At 41.6% G+C, this 16,865-nt stretch overlaps 1 protein-coding gene across 1 annotated transcript in view; it reads right to left on the reverse strand.

Moving 5' to 3' along the window:
* TEX14 (testis expressed 14, intercellular bridge forming factor) overlaps positions 1 to 16,865 on the reverse strand; it is a 61,436-nt gene that overhangs the window by 11,511 nt on the left and 33,060 nt on the right. The window contains exons 14-23 of the mRNA XM_034752756.1: positions 14,958 to 15,064; positions 12,093 to 12,172; positions 10,388 to 10,660; positions 8,839 to 8,939; positions 6,726 to 6,845; positions 6,076 to 6,154; positions 4,888 to 4,978; positions 2,599 to 2,661; positions 1,248 to 1,375; positions 608 to 798 (exon numbers count right to left, since the gene is read on the reverse strand). Coding sequence (XP_034608647.1) covers positions 608 to 798; positions 1,248 to 1,375; positions 2,599 to 2,661; positions 4,888 to 4,978; positions 6,076 to 6,154; positions 6,726 to 6,845; positions 8,839 to 8,939; positions 10,388 to 10,660; positions 12,093 to 12,172; positions 14,958 to 15,064 — 1,233 coding nt within the window. The remainder of the gene's footprint in view (positions 1 to 607; positions 799 to 1,247; positions 1,376 to 2,598; positions 2,662 to 4,887; positions 4,979 to 6,075; positions 6,155 to 6,725; positions 6,846 to 8,838; positions 8,940 to 10,387; positions 10,661 to 12,092; positions 12,173 to 14,957; positions 15,065 to 16,865) is intronic.

Genomic DNA, 16,865 nt, shown 5'->3' on the forward strand with positions numbered 1-16,865 from the left:
ACCATCTTCTACATACACACAAGTCTTTTGGATTGAGAGCAGGAAGGGACTGATCTTAGTACCAAGAATTCCGTTTCATTCTTGATCAAACTAACTGCTCAGTGCACTCCAGATCAAGCAATATAACAGCTAACTTCTAGGAGAGCTCAGATTCAGTGTAGGATTTTACTTTCCTCTTTGCATTTCTATATACTGAGCTGTGTGAAACGTTGATGGGTGAGTTGCACTGAGGAGTGCCTACCAATAAAATACCAAAAAATAAGACAGATGAAACAAATTACTTTCTCAATTTTATCATGTCCTTCATAGCATACCAAGCCTATCTTGGGTTCACAAAATGTTTGAAGATATTATCATACACAATTTATACACACAAAGCATGTTAACATTCTTATTAAAAATAGAGGGAGACATCCTGAGCCACGTGAAGTCAATAAGTTTTGTCATTGACTCCAACAGAGCTAGGATTTAACCCAGAATCTTTACAAAACTATATGACTCCATATAAGTATCACTTCTTGCAGTTATATTAAGGCATTTTGAAAATATATGAGAGGGGGAAAGAGTTTAGGAATTCAGCTGACATAAAGGAAGTACAATTTCCTACACTTACAGTCAATCCAGAGAAGTAGGCTTCTGAAGAAAGGAAGGGGGTTTCTGAGTTCTTTCCCTTTTCACAAGCTGTAATGAAGCTACTAGACACTGTTAGGGAAGTCTCCTGAGTAGCCCAACAAGAGGTATCCAGGGGAATTTCATGGCAGTCTCTGCATTTCTTGATGGCTGATGACACTTTTTTCCCTGTGAAAAAAAGGCAAGAGAAAAGCTAGCATGTGGACTTTTCTTTTTATTTTGTTGTAACTAAGCTGCTGTTGCATTTTAATATACACAGAGTCAGATTTTTAAAGAAATCAGGCATGTAATTGCATGGTTAATTCACATATGTTGTTGCACACCAAACTTTGAAAAATCTTTGCCCACAATAGTTGCTCCCTAAACAGATATTCAGTGGTATTATTGCTGATTGTGACTGGGATCTCCAGTTCATCAATGACAAAGAGGACACCCATTCATGAATCTTTGACTACTCAACCGATAGAAATACTGAGTTAAGGAATATGGAGCAAGGTAAAGCAACATGTTATTTTTTAAAATAATATTTAAGCTCAATAATCAAAATGTAGTGGAAATCTTGACTCCTAGCCCCAAAGGGTTGAGTAATTCTCTGATCCTCTCCTCTCTACAGTTACCTGGGCTGAGTGGAGTGCTGACACTAGTTGGTGCATGACTCACTCTGGGTGTTTTACAAGTTATATCCTTACAAGAGTTCTCTCGCTCACATGAAATACTGGACAAATCCTGAATATCTGTCAATGATCTAGAGGATTGATAGTGAAAGAGAGTCAGATGGTTAGAAGATCTATTTTTAACTATTACCTCCTTACACATTTTGTGTTACTACATCATACTACTGTACTTTCAGGTTCTAGAATGTTGTTTAGAATTGTTTAATCTTGTTTGGTTTTCTAGAGGGAAGTGAGAGACTCCTTATGACAGCTGCACGAGGAGTTCTCAAAAGGCTACAGAATACCCAGTCCAGAGATCCAGAAAAGCTTAGAAAGAGAAAGGATAACTTAGCTACCGACCTTGAGTTTCTTTTCAAAACCTCTTCCCTGCAATAATTCTAATCTACAAGGTGCTCAGTAGTAGGTTACCCCTCTACAAGAGAATGCTAACAAAACTGTCTCCACAGCTCAGGAAAGGATCTCAAGACTTAACGAACAAAAGAGACTTCAGTGGAACACAGACTAATTTGGCACTTTTGGTTCTTGCAGCTTTAGTTGTTCTCCAAGTAATTACTTGGACGAAGTGAAACTTACATACATATACTCTAAAGAGACCTGGGTGTCTTCTTGAGGACTTAAGTGCTTGCAGGACTGTTGCCAAACTGAGGAACCCAACATCCCCACCAGCTATACTCTGAAGTTTCCCCTTAAGACTGTGCTTTAATAAGCTTTGTTGATCAGAAGGGAAATTTCAGCTGTGGACCATTGTCTCAGAAGTTTATATGTGACTTTCACTCTTTTTTTTTTTTAAAAAGTTCGCTTTTCAATTTAAAATCAAAGTCCAGAAGTCCATTCTGCCAAGTGTTCCTGTCCTACCAAAATAATAGGTTAAAAACCTTCATCACATTATTTGGGATCTATATTTGTTTGCTGTGAAAGATATTTAACTGGAAACTAATGATTTAAAGTTATTTTGTTTGAATCTTCAATTTAATATGTTCAGCAGGAACAGTGATACTTTCACTTCTATGCACAACACCCACTGACATTCTCTTTCGTTAATTTAATTACTCATGAATATAAAGATACTTAGAAGTAAGCTAAGGTCTACTGTAGATGTTTGATTTTTTGTACCTACCCACCCTGCTTACCATAATGAAATATTATCTCTGCAATTTGCATGGCTTCCTGTTTTTGAATTTCTGAATTTTTGAATCTGAACATCACATTTTCTTACTTTATATAAACAGAAAAATCTTATAATGGTAATGGTTGATTTGCTGAAGTTTCACTATGAAACAATGTGTGCCCTTACATATCTTTCTCTTTGAACTCTTTCGGTGTCTCCTTAGATATCATTTCTTGTGATGCTTCAGCACTGGAAAGAGAAAAAATTAAGAGCACATATTCATCTATTCTCTTGGAAAAACATGAAAATAAACATTAAAAAAGAGCATAAAGGAAACTGAAGAAACTTAAAAGACTAGTTCTGTGGGGCTAGTGTGAAGCTCATCAAAATCAGAACTTGCTTAAAGTCTTGAAGCATAGATATAGAGCAGTAGGAGAAAAGCTGATGTACACAGTAGATATGAATCTGTACTGTATCTTACACAATCAATGTATGCATTATAAATGCCAGTCGTTTCAAACAAAACTATTTGAACATTAAATCAAAACTTGTGTAAGACTTTTCGTTACTTCCTTTTCCCCACCTTTTGTCCGTCTTTTCTATATTCTAAGCTCTTTAGGATTCTTTCTTATTAGGTATATGTACAACACCTAGTGCAGTGGGGCCTTGATCTTGGCTGATGCCTCTATATATTATTGTAATATAAACAAATGAGAATAATGGAAACAGAAACACCGCACCTGACAGTTAAACATGGCTGCAAGACTCCAAACACTGAGCTATTAACCACAGACAGGGGTCATGTGTCCATGTCTACTTCAAATTCTGCCTCCTCCCATCCAGAGGAAGAGAGGTGGACTTCCACAGAGAAGGCAGGGAAACCATCCCTGTGGCCTCTGTGCACCTCGGCACCCTGCTCTTGATCTTCCCTCTCACAGAAGCTGTGCTGCCACTGTTACATTCACTAGCTACACCCCATTCCTCCATGAAGGTGCAGAAGGGGACAGAAAGCTTCTTGAGTCATCCTTGAATAAGGCCCCTACTCAGCTTGAATCATTCCAAGTAACAGCCCAGCAGTGAGAAACGGTGCATACAAATGGGATATTGCATATGGACTTACCTCCCTGCGCCCCACATACCCACACATTAACTCTTCCTTATTTTGCATAGCTTTGTGGATTTTATGGGGTGTACTATAGTACAATCCTTTTGACCAGTGTGTGCTGTACAAGGCATGCTCTCTACTACGCAGCAAACTTGCCCAGCCAGTTACTTAAACAGCAAACTGGTACAAAATGCAGTACTAATTCAGGTGGAGTGAGTCTCAGCCCGAGCTTACCTGCCCACTCCCCTCCCATACCCAGCTCCATCCAGGATGCAGATTAAAGCAAGGAATTGCCATCTGTGAATAGGGTCTGACTAGTTCATGGCAAGTCCAGTAAGAGATGAAATCCAACAGCAGGCCCTCAGGCAGCAAAGCCTTGGGAGCCATTGCAATATTATTTGAAATGTAAATAAAAACACAGCAATACGGTTTCAATTAAAAGCCGAGCTCTGGCTGTGCCTCTGTTTGTAATTTATCAGGTGGTTACAGGTTGCAGAAGTTTTGCATTTCAAATGTATTAAACCAAGCAAAAGAACATGAACCAACAAACCCCTGTCCATTGTGCTCGTCTATTGCATCCTTCCCCTACCACACACACCTCCTTCTATTTCAAATGCTGTGGGTCAGAAGCCATGTCTCTCTTTAGGTTTCTACAGCACTAGCACGACCACAATAACAAACAGTGCCACCTGAGCTGCAATACTAAGGGCTGGTCTACACTGGGGGGGGGGGGGGAAATCGATCCAAGATACGCAACTTCAGCTACGCGAATAGCGTAGCTGAAGTCGAAGTATCTTGGAACGAATTACCTGGGGTCCACACAGTGCGGGATCGATGGCCGCGGCTCCCCCGTCGACTGTGCTACCGCCACTCGCTCTGATGGAGTTCCGGAGTCGATGGTGAGTGCGTTCGGGGATCGATATATTGCGTCTTAATGAGACGCGATATATCGATCCTAGATAAATCAATTGCTACTCGCTGATACGGCGGGTAGTGAAGACCTACCCTAAGGCACAACACATGGCAAGAGCTCTTGATCTTAATTACCTGGTATTAGTCTGTTTAAGATGGGTGGCATTTCAGTATATGTACTACATCTAACATACATAGAATTATTTTTCCTCTTTTAATCATAACTCCCTCATTAAGCAAAGACAGCGATAGTAACACAGTAAAAGGTAAAACCTCATCCATCAGGCTTGTGAAAGCACTTCTAATATTTCCTGGCTAGAAAATACATAGATCACCATTTAAAAAAAACACCGTGGACAGTTTATTTAAGCATTAGGTATTTCAGCAGGATTAATAAAGAGAGAGCATGTTCTGTATAACCTAATTTTTGTTTGAAGTGGCATAATAAGTTTTTCTACCTGGCTACAGGAGTATGGTTGACTTGATTCACTCTCACTTCATTACTGCCAAGGCCTTTTACTGCTGCGTTGCACATAAATATTTTCTCTCCTGAATACAAATAGCAAATGTTCCCTGTTATTGGGTTTTCAAATAAAACAGTGGGACATAACTTACTGAACAGGAAATTACAACTTTATTATATTTTCAGTTCTTGTGGCCTCTGTTGTGGTTGTTCTAAGAGACAAATGCATTTTTAAAGATGCATTTTCATAAACATATTCCAGGTGCCAGCCATCCTGCCAATGGGGATTGAAGATATTGAAACATTTACAAATCCTCATTGACTAAAGACTGATAAAAGAACAGACATACCATGCTTGTCTTTGCATTCCAGATATATTATTTCAGATCTAACAGGTCTCACCCCCAAGGGAAGTCTGGCAATCAGAATATTAGCATAGATATAAAAACTCTAATTCGATTTCCATGTCTCTTGCTAGTACATTACGTGAAGCTGCTAACTCAGCAATAGGTACAAAAGAAATTGGTCACAACAGATTTCTGGCTGCAGTGCTACAAGTGAATGATCAAAATGTCACAACTCCAATAATTCACTGATTACCATGTATGGGCCTGATCCTACAAGATACCATGCGCCCTCAATTCCCATTAAACTCACTGGAAATGGCGGCAACCAGGCCCAAATGAATCCAGTTTCAGCTTCCTACTGGGAAAGTTGCTGATTAAATACACTTCTACCTCGATATAATATTGTCCTCAGGAGCCAAAACATTTTACCGTGTTATAGGTAAAACCGCGTTATATTGAACTTGCTTTGATCCACCGGAGTGTGCAGCCCCGCCCCCCAGAGCACTGCTTTACCGCGTTATATCCAAATTTGTGTTATATCGGGTCACGTTATATTGGGGCAGAGGTGTATTAGGCCTGCCAGCATTTGGCAGTCCTACACCACAAAAGTAAGGACACGGGAATATCCACTGCAAGGAGGAAACACAGATAACAAGCATGTATTTAACAGTGTTATTGTAGCTATGTTGGTCCCAGGATATGAGAGAGATAGGGCAGGTGAGGTAGTATATTCTATTGGACCAACTTCTGTTGGTGAAAGAGACAAACTTTTGAGCTTCAAAGAGCTCTTCCTCGGGTCTGACGAAGGTAACCAGAATGTCTAAGCTAAGAATTACCTGACCCTGTATCAGTAGAGGTTGATTTCTGTACACAGTCTTCTTGGGTTACTTCTAACTCATCTTCAGAACTTGAGGTCTGAAGAGACACAATGCATCAAATTAAATTTCTCACAGGCAAGCTGTAAAAGGAGAACTCTTGTACCTGTACAATGTACACCCTAATCAGTGTGGAAAGAAGCAAATCTTTCAGGAGCTTTTCATTTTTAGGTGCAATAATGAACAGCATGCATTATATCTGACATCCTTCACAAATAATTTCATCTTCTCTAGGAAATGAATAAAAACTGTCTCCCAAAGATGCAACACTAAATGAAGAGTGCTGGGAGGGGAAGACTTAGGGTAAGAGCAGCCAAAAAAATGTCTTAGTCTAACAGCAGAGTTTTTAATTTTAAGGTTACACAAAAACCTTAATTTCCCTGTAAAAAATGAGCCAGGAGAACATGCTTTTTTTTTTTTTTTTTTTTAGGAATAGGGCTAATTGTTAAGAGGAACAAATTTATCAGAGGGCATGGAAAAAGTGTCCTTGTCAATAAAAATGTCACAATAAAAATAGCTCTTTTCCACACCAACATAAACAAAACCACAAGTGTTTTTATTTGCCCTTAAGCTTGAGATACATTTTACTCCTGTGTAGACTTTGCTTTTACCTCTCGTTCTGAGTTTTCCTGAGCAGCTGGAGAGAAAAAATAATCCGGTTCAGGAGTGAAAAACTCATCTGATATGTCAGGAGAGGAATTGGGGGAACGAGTTAATTCATTTGAATGTTCCTGTGAAAGATGTTATAAAACGTCATAAAGTTATGATGCCTTCACAACTATGTCCGTATTGTATAATATACTCTTCGTCAACAACGTTAAATAATAACATGTTTGTTATTTTATTGTAATTTCAGACTGAAACCAATGAGCCTCCTTCACTTAGGCATATAACTTTTATTCTGCTTACATTTTTAATAATTCCACCTTTAGGATAGCTATTACATTTACATTATTTCTCTGGCATTATCCCTTCAGCTATTATGGGACTATTGTGCCAGCAGCTAGTGTACCACCTTGTGCAGTGGGCCCACCAGATCCCAGGTAAGCAGTGCTGGAGGTATGTTAGAGGAGTGCTCTGAGAGACCTCACACCAGGACATTAAGGCTGGTCTACACTACAGGATTAGGTCAACATAAGCTGCCTTGCATCGACCCAGCTATGGAAGCGTATTCACTTAAATTTGGCTCCTGCCAATGTAAGTGCCCCTCTACATCGATTTAATAACACGGCATCCCTGAGCAGCGCAGAGTCACGGTCAATGTAATTAGGTTGACACAGTGTCAGTGTAGACACTGCTTTGCTTACGTTGACTGTTACTGGCTTTCAAAAGCCGTCCCACAGTGCCCCACACTGACAATACAATCGATACACATGCTCCTGATGAGGATACACACTGCCGACACAAGGAGCCAAGTGTGCACATACGCAAGCGATTTAATAACTGCAGTGGCTGTATGCCGACATGAGTTAGGTCAACATAATTCTGTGGCATACACGTGGCCCTAGTACCATGAGAAGCGGAACTGTCAATTCAGTATGTTGTACCCTTCCCTCTGCATCTGTCCAGATGCCTGAAGCAGTGTCAGAGAGTGCTGTGCTGCCAGAGGGACTATTTTTCAGACCTCTTAAGGTCATTAAAATAGCCAATGGCACTTTTTGTTGGAATAAATGTCAACCCTGGCAACAGTCCAACTTGGATAATTACATACTGTCGACAGTACCTAAATTGCCCTGGAGTTTTTATTCACTTCCTTCATTAAACTGTTCTAATGTGCTGTTAAACCTCCCAGACATGTTGTAAAACAGATCTTGTTGGTCTGCCAGATGTGCTGTAAGGCCCATCTCTTTTCCCAAGCATTTGGGGAGGAGGTGGGTTGGTGGGAGAATCTAGTGGGTTTACGGGAGGAGTATTATTACCTGGGCAATTTAATCAATGACGGCCAGATTTTCAAAGGTATTTAGACACCTGAAGTGACTAAGCATGTCAGTCATCTAACTCTCATTGATTTCAATGGGAGTTAGTCCCTAAACTGATAATCCCACTAGGTATCTAGCTGCATCTTTGGGTGTCTAAAGACATTGGAAAATCTGACCCTTGGGGTATTTATACTGTAATAACTGTCTATATGGCAGGAACTATTTTTATTTTATAAAACGAAGCTCTTGATGATTCACAGTATTAAAAGCCCTGTAATTCTGCAATATAAAATGTGCATCACACATTGACTGAGCCATACAATAATCGTACATATTGCAAACTCAGGGGGGGGGAATCTCATCTCTCTATGGGCTTTACATGCAAAAAGGATGTCTGCTAGGTGTTTTGGGATGCATTCCTGCCTAGTTTTTCTACACTGCAGGCATACATGTGCTTTGCCATCACTCTGTGAAAATTACTTTTAAAAGCACAAATAAATTTCAGATTTGGACATACCTTTTATTCTCCTACTCCCAGTTTCTTTAGAGTATCAATGTTAGATATTTCATTTGATTGTTGTATATTTCAGCCTACCCTCCCACTGCTCACATTGCCTTGGTGGTTTTACAGACCTAAACAACAAATGGAGGACTCATAGGAACTCAGAGCTAAAAGATCAGCAATATCTGGCTGCCTTCATTTTTCAATATGTAACGCACACAAAACAAATATACAACTACCTGTCACAAAACTGATCTCATAGATTACTAGTAGTAATTATATTTCTTGGATTACTGTACATACACAGCAGGGATTCTCAGCTTCTGTTGGACTGATTGAATTTTTAGGAAGGTTTGCTCCGCACTCTGCTTGCTCATCTTTTGCTAGAGACTGCCAACTTCTGCCTAACAAATTGAAGCATGTCAGAATGGAACACAATTATTATGCAAAGGATAATGTGGCCTGAATGGTTTGTGCAACTGATGGAATATAAATGTGACTAAATCTATGAATGGCAATAAAGCTACATGATCTGTTGGAGAATGGAAAGATAATGACAATTAAATGCCCAATTCATAAAGGCAAACGTGAATCTTCACTGAGGGTTGTCCTGAAAACGTTCTTCTTCAAAATGGCATCCATATGCATGTCACTAATGATTCATTTTTGAAAATCTCAATTAGCAACATATTAGGATCTAAGCTAGCACTATGCAGCAACAACGCATTGTATAAGGAACAAATCTCAGGCTCCATGCACATAAAATGCAAACCATAGGACAAGTCAGTCAGAACTCTGTCCTATGGCATTTGTCATTGTGTAGGGCTTGCCCTATGTGGGATCGGATCATTGGTCTCATCTGGGGTGCGACTATTTCACTGACAAAACACAGTCATTTTTATCTATGGTTCTGTGTATGTGTGTTTGCCGTGAGGCCTGTCCTTGGTCATTACCCAGTGTGGGTGCGAGAAACATGAGTTTACAGTGAAACATATAGCAGCTGGATTCCTCTTTCGCAAGCCATCAACCTGATTTCTTCATGAGATCTCAAGGACAGAACCTCCAGGTGTGGGTCCACAGTCAATTAGATCTTGATTGCTAAAACTTCCTTTGTGAACTTAGCAGTGGCCTTTCTCTCGGAGGGTGTGTGTGTGTGTGTGTGTGTGCGCGCGCACGAGAGAGAGAGATAACCCTGACTGTTACAAATTTTAAAATGGAGAGTATATTAGCGATGCCTTTGGACCAAGTCACAAGCTCTTTGGAGAGCTGCTGAGGCCAATTCAGATACAATGCAGAGGCTGGGGAAATCCATATTTGGTGCATCTGATGAAGCCACATTAATCTACCTTGGCTGTAACATGGCAATGCATCTACTGGATTACCTCAAATTATCCCAGACTTGTAGGAGACCACAGCTCAGGAAGAGAGAAAATTAGGGTCATCTGACTTTTTTTTACAGGAATCAGATTAACCGTCTGCCATGACAGCTACCATAGCACTGTCCAATAGACTTGTACAGAAATGTGCAGACATTAAAACTGGGGAAATATAGGCATGTGACCCTCTCTATGGGCTCTACCATGACAAGGGCTTTGGTCCCTCAATTCCCATCAAAGCCAATGGGAGCTGAGGGAGCTCAGTACTCCCCCAGAGGGGACCCCTTAGTGCATACTTCTCAGTTCAGTGCATAGTCTATGCTCTTCACTGACCTTCTTTAGGGGACAAGTTTAGAAGCAACGGTGGTCAATGATCACTCCAAAAGTCAAATAATCTCCAATCTCCCTGTGCAATCCCATCTGTGACCATAACAGTCTGACTGTAAAGGCAGGAAGACCAATTCCATCAGCTTTACCTGCAAAACTTCTGAATACAGACTCCAAGTCACTCTCCTCTGACTCATCCATCTCCTTCCTGCCCAGATCCTGGGTTTCAGTGCCATCGCCTGTGTGCCACCTGCCATCCTTTCTCTGCCAGCCAGTACATTCCTGGCCCCTGAAGGTGATATGTGGAAAGGCTTCCTTCACGCTTTCTGCCTCGCTTTCTGAGGTGCATTCACTCGGCGGATACGGAGGGAGAAGTCCCAGCTGCCCAGACGCCACTCTTTTAGCCATTTGTTTCACTTCAGCTAGGCAAAAAGAATATACTCAAGGTTCACCTTCTTGGAACACTGGTCACAAACTATAGAGTCTCTCAGTACCCTCCTGCTGAACTGGCATGGAATTTGGACGTTCAGTCCTTCCCCTCTGTTGCTTCAGGCTGACTGCAGACTGCCCCAGAGCCACAGCCAAAAGGTTTTACTTTACAATCATACTAGCTAGAAACCTATTTCTGTTTTAATGAAAGTTTAAATCCTGCAGACACTGATGGGGAAACCTCTACACATACACATTCACCAAGGAATATTGGAATGGGAATGTACTGCCATCTAGAAGCTGTTGCAATGACTCACAAGGGAGAAATCCCATTCATAGACTTCACTGGATTCATTCCAGGCTGTTCTTGCTACTCCTTCAAGAACTGTGGGCTAACATTTCCTATAGCATTTCACACCATCTTAATGTGGTTATGCTGAACCCACACATGCTGGATGTACTGGGAACACAGGATTTCCATTCAGAATGCCGTGTTTCCTCAAGAGGAAGATGAATGATGCCATACACTGAAGATGCCCCTGTTGCAAACACTGTATCTTTTTTTTTAAATCATAGAAAAAGCAGAAAGGAAGACACCAATGGCCTGACAATTAACCACCTGGACTATGGGCTCTATCTCGAGTACCCTATTCCATTTTTACTCAAAACTCCCAATGAAGTAGATTGGAGCTGCAGGTGTTCAGCACCTGTGAAAATCAGGCTGCCTTTAGGTGCCTACAAAGGCTTTACACTCAACTCAATGGCATTTCTTGGTCGGTCTGTCTGTCTTGCTGTAAAGTGATAATTTTTGAACATCACATGCGATCAATTCCAAAATTTCAGGGAATGTTTTAAGTATCAATGGCCAAACCCCTCATAATGTGGGGGGAAATTAGAAAATTGAGAGGGAGAAAATGGGGGGCATGTGAAGTGGTGGCTAGCTCAAGCACCTGTAGACAATTGCCTACAAATCAAACAACTTGTTCATGGCACCCACTAACACTTTCCAGCATAACAATATTCCTAACTCCTCTCTGCCTCTCCTCCTTACTGGGTTGAGTAGGTTGACACCCTGAATGATTTATCTCCACACAGAAAGAAGAATTATTGGAGGGGAGGGGAGAGAGACTGGGAGACCCTGATATGGGAGGAGGAGGAGGAATGGGGCACACAGAATCTCTTGGTGGGTGGGAGTTGCAGGGAAAACCTGTAGCAGAGGGTGATGAGAGAGTGGCACTCAGGGAGCTTGTCAGGATGGGGGGAATTAGGACAGTCTAGACACAGGACGATATGGGGGGATTCTAGGAGCCCCAACAGCAGCATAAAGCTCTTTCATGAGGAACAAAAAGTCATTGGAAGGTCTAATAATGTGTTTCGGACATGTTAGTTAACTCCAGTGTTTAATCAACATTGCCGTTTACTCACTCTTCCATTCTGACTGCACCATCCTTCGCTCCTCACTTCTCCTTGTGTTATAAATTTCAGATGCTGATTTTGGAAAAAACCTACAGTAAATTGTTACAAGATGCATCGAACAAATCTCTGTTAATAAATACAGAAATGTATCATTAACCATTCCCCAGTTAGCAAAACACCAAGAGCTTTGGGATGCAAAGTCTACCCTTTAAAATTATATCAGCATAGCTAGGTTGGTTGGGGTGTGAAAAAAATGATATAACTATGCCAACAAAAACCCCAGAGTAGATGCTTCTGTCAACATAGGTAACATTGTTTGGGGAGGTGGTGCTCCTACATTGTCAGAAAAACTTCTGTTGGGGTAGGCTGCATCTAAACAAAGGGGCCATGCTGGCATAGAGTCCACTGTGTAGACATAGCCTAGGTCTCATATCATACAGGTTCTAAAAACCCCTCAGAACTAGCACATTGATTTCCCAATGGCCTAGATTGCAGTGGATGAGTTAGGCCTATTATGGATTAGCATGACACCACCAATGCTTTAGAATCTGATCCCCACAAGGTGCTGGGCATTTCCAAAGGACAAGCCAAAAAATCTTGGCATTATGCCTTCCTCATCACCAAGTCTTGCTTTGAGCAGGAGGTTGGGCTCGATGACCTGAGGTCTCTTCCAACCCTAATCTTCTACGATTCTATATGATTCTAAGGGTCATATAGATTTATACTCTGTAGGTCAATCAGCTGATCACTTGGCACCTCCATTTTGGATACCAATGGTCCCATTACCAATTCCTTGGCTACCCAACTCTTAACCTGTCTCCATTCTAGAGTGCAGTGACTCACATGACTATGTCACCTGTTTTTAACCCATGACAAATCTTTCCCATTTATCGTCTGGTCATTTATTTCCTTAACAAGGGGATTTTGATTCATAGGGTCACCTTTACTTACTCTTTGATTAATGACAGGTTTCAGAGTAGCAGCCGTGTTAATCTGTATCCGCAAAAAGAAGAACAGGAGTACTTGTGGCACCTTAGAGACTAAGAAATTTATTAGAGCATAAGCTTTCGTGGACTACAGCCCACTTCTTCGGATGCATATAGAATGGAACATATATTGAGGAGATATATATACACACATACAGAGAGCATAAACAGGTGGGAGTTGTCTTACCAACTCTGAGAGGCCAATTAATTAAGAGAAAAAAAACTTTTGAAGTGATAATCAAGCTAGCCCAGTACAGACAGTTTGGTCATTCAGTGACAGACCTGCGGGTGGCTATATTACAACAGAAAAACTTCAAAAACAGACTCCAACGAGAGACTGCTGAGCTAGAATTGATATGCAAACTAGACACAATCAACTCCAGTTTGAATAAGGACCGGGAATGGCTGAGCCATTACAAACATTGAATCTATCTCCCCTTGTAAGTATTCTCACACTTCTTATCAAACTGTCTGTACTGGGCTAGCTTGATTATCACTTCAAAAGTTTTTTTTCTCTTAATTAATTGGCCTCTCAGAGTTGGTAAGACAACTCCCACCTGTTTATGCTCTCTGTATGTGTGTATATATACCTCCTCAATATATGTTCCATTCTATATGCATCCGAAGAAGTGGGCTGTAGTCCACGAAAGCTTATGCTCTAATAAATTTGTTAGTCTCTAAGGTGCCACAAGTACTCCTGTTCTTCTTTTTTCTTTGATTAATGTTTTCCAAAAAAAACTAACAGGTTAGTGCAACATGATTTTTCCTAGCTGGTTTAACCTTATGAAGTCATTCTACGGTTAGAGCACGTGTCTGGTTCTATTCCCATTCCCAGCTCTGCCATTGACTCAATTTTGTCATTTACTTTGATGTCTGTATGGAAATATCAGGTGCAGAGAGATAAGAAGAACAAAGTACAGCTTACCTCACCAGGTCAGGGGAACTGCATATAATGGAATATAATGCTGAGGTTTGCACTAGCTGCTACTGAAGGGCTGCACAGGTGCTCTGTGCTTTGCCACTGGGTTTAGAGGGAGAATTCAGTTTCCACCACCCACGTCACAAGGATTGATCCAACACCCATGGAAGTCAATAGAAGTCTTTCCTTTAAGCTTTGGATCAGAATATGCATAGGGACCAGGATTTGGCCCTTGCTATCTACACAAACAAAAATATGCACATGCACCAAAAATATATTTATTTTGTTGTACTTTAAAGGTGCCAAGAAATAAAAATAATAATTAGAAAATCATTCTTTTATCTGTGGTGCTAATAGCACCTCAGAATATTACAACGAAACTTTAAACATCCTGCTTAGTTGTTGATAGACATGCTATTTGGAAATTTAAAAAAAACTTCACTGAGCTATGACGGTGAAACTAGACTGGTTTCCTTAGTCAGTTTCACAGTTTAAGACTAACTCATTTGGCACTGTCCCTTTCAATACATTGATATTTCCAAATACAGGTTATATACGCAAACAGATATTCGAGTGTAAGATACAGAAGAGTAATTTAAAAGCTTTTAAAACCATTTAAGGTGCTGAGATATCATTTATCACATCAAATCCTATCTGTTTCACCTCTTGGCAGGTGAGCACAGATCCCAGAGGGACAGGTATTCTGCACTGACAGATTCTGACTCCTTATTAAGCTCTCATGGTAGATATTTTGTTAGCTCTGTAGCTGACAATGAGTCTGTTTCATGGAAGGCTCTTAATTGGATGGATGGCTTTTTGCTTGCTGAGAAAAACTCAATGCCAGTTTTAATCCTAGAGGTGTCTCCTTTTGACAGAGGTTTTAGTGGGAGGAATCTACAGGAATTTATTTCTTTGTGACTAGAAATTGTGAAATAACTCATCATTTGTGAAGTAACAGACAGAACTCACCATTTCTCTTCCTCGATTCCACTTCCTCCAGAACTTGAATCAGTTCCTCTATGGTGTTGCAAGTTGACATTTTTTTTCCGTCTTACAGCCACAGGTGGATGCAATTGCTGAAAAAAATCAGGCCATCAAACCATGACTCAGAGTTTGCCGGCACTATGTGCTCATTATTAGCTTAGTTTTCTCTAAATGAAAACAAAGGACTGGATCCTGCACTCTTTATTCATTGGGCTCCATTTCAGTGGCACTACTGACATGAGTACGGGTGGCAGGTTCAAACCCTGGATTAGGACAAAGTACACTCTAAATCTCCTAACAGGTTCTTTATATACTAAAGGGCCCAAGTGCGTCCTGGGAATTACTGGTGCTAGACAACTTACGGAAATGTACATAAATAATAGAATTATAGGACTGGAAGGGACCTCGAGAGATCTTCTAGTCCAGTCCCGTGCACTCAAGGCAGAACTAAGTATTATCTAGACCACCCCGGCAGGTGTTTGTCTAACCTGTTCTTAAAAATCTCCAATGACAGAGATTCTACAACCTCCCTAGGCAATTTATTCCAGTGCTTAACTACCCTGACAATCAGAGGTTAAGGAGAACAATTTTTCTCCCTCCTCCTTGTAACAACCTTTTATGTACTTGAAAACTGTTATTTCCCCTCTTAGGCCTGGTCTACACTACGGGTTTAGGTCGACTTTAGCAGCGTTAAACCGAATTAAGCCTGGACACGTCCACACAACGAGGCCCTTTCTTTCAACTTAAAGGGCCCTTTAAACCGGTTTCTTTACACCACCTCCGACGAGGGGATTAGCGATAAAACCGGCCTTTGCGGGTCGGAATTGGGGTAGTGTGGACGGAATTCGATGTTATTGGCCTCCGGGAGCTATCCCACAGTGCTTCATTGTGACCGCTCTGGACAGCGCTCTCAACTCAGATGCACTGACCAGGTAGACAGGAAAAGACCCGCGAAGGTTTGAATTTCATTTCCTGTTTGCCCAGCGTGGAGAGCACAGGTGACCACGCAGAGCTCATCAGCACAGGTAACCGTCATGGAGTCCTCCCAGGATCGCAAAAGAGCTCCAGCATGGACCGAACGGGAGGTACGAGATCTGCTCGCCATATGGGGAGATGAAGCAGTGATAGCTGAACTCCGTAGCAGTAAAAGAAATGGAAAAGTATTAGAAAAGATCTCCAACGCCATGAAGGACCGAGGCCATAACAGGGACACACAGCAGTGCCGCGTGAAAATTAAGGAGCTACGGCAAGCCTACCACAAAGCCAGAGAAGCAAACGGAAGGTCCGGGGCAGAGCTGCAAACTTGCCGCTACTACGCGGAGCTGCATGCGATCCTAGGCGGTGCAGCCACCACTACCCCAACCGTGTGCTATGACTCTCTCACTGGAGAAACACACAGGGAAGACGGTTCGGGGAACGAGGAAGATGACGATGGAGGTACTGTAGGTAGCTCACAGCAGCAAGGAAGCGGAGAAACCGGTTTCCCCAACAGCCAGGATATGTTTGTGACCCTGGACCTGGAACCAGTAACCCCCGAACTCACCCAAGACCCTCAGGGCACACAGGAGACCTCTGGTGAGTGTAACTTTGTAAATATTTGTAAACATTACAAAAAAAAAGCAAGCAAGTCTGTTAACGTGTATGGGGATGGAGCGGAAATCCTCCAGGACATCTCCAGAAAGCTCTCCTGGTTGAAATGGGGTGATTTTATTAAGGGGGACATTCAGAGGCGCCCGTTCCTGCTCTTCTGACCAGAAATGTTCCCCGCTGTTAACCACGCGGTGGGGGGGAGGGGTGAAGTGATCATCCCAGAGAATCGTGTGTGTGTGTGGGGGGGGGGGGGGGGTTTCTTGTGTTTGTGCCGCATGTTAACCGGGAAACCGCAGCCCCCTC

The sequence above is a fragment of the Trachemys scripta genome, chromosome 18 (assembly GCF_013100865.1).
Source record: "Trachemys scripta elegans isolate TJP31775 chromosome 18, CAS_Tse_1.0, whole genome shotgun sequence".
Classification (NCBI taxonomy): Eukaryota; Metazoa; Chordata; order Testudines; family Emydidae; genus Trachemys; species Trachemys scripta.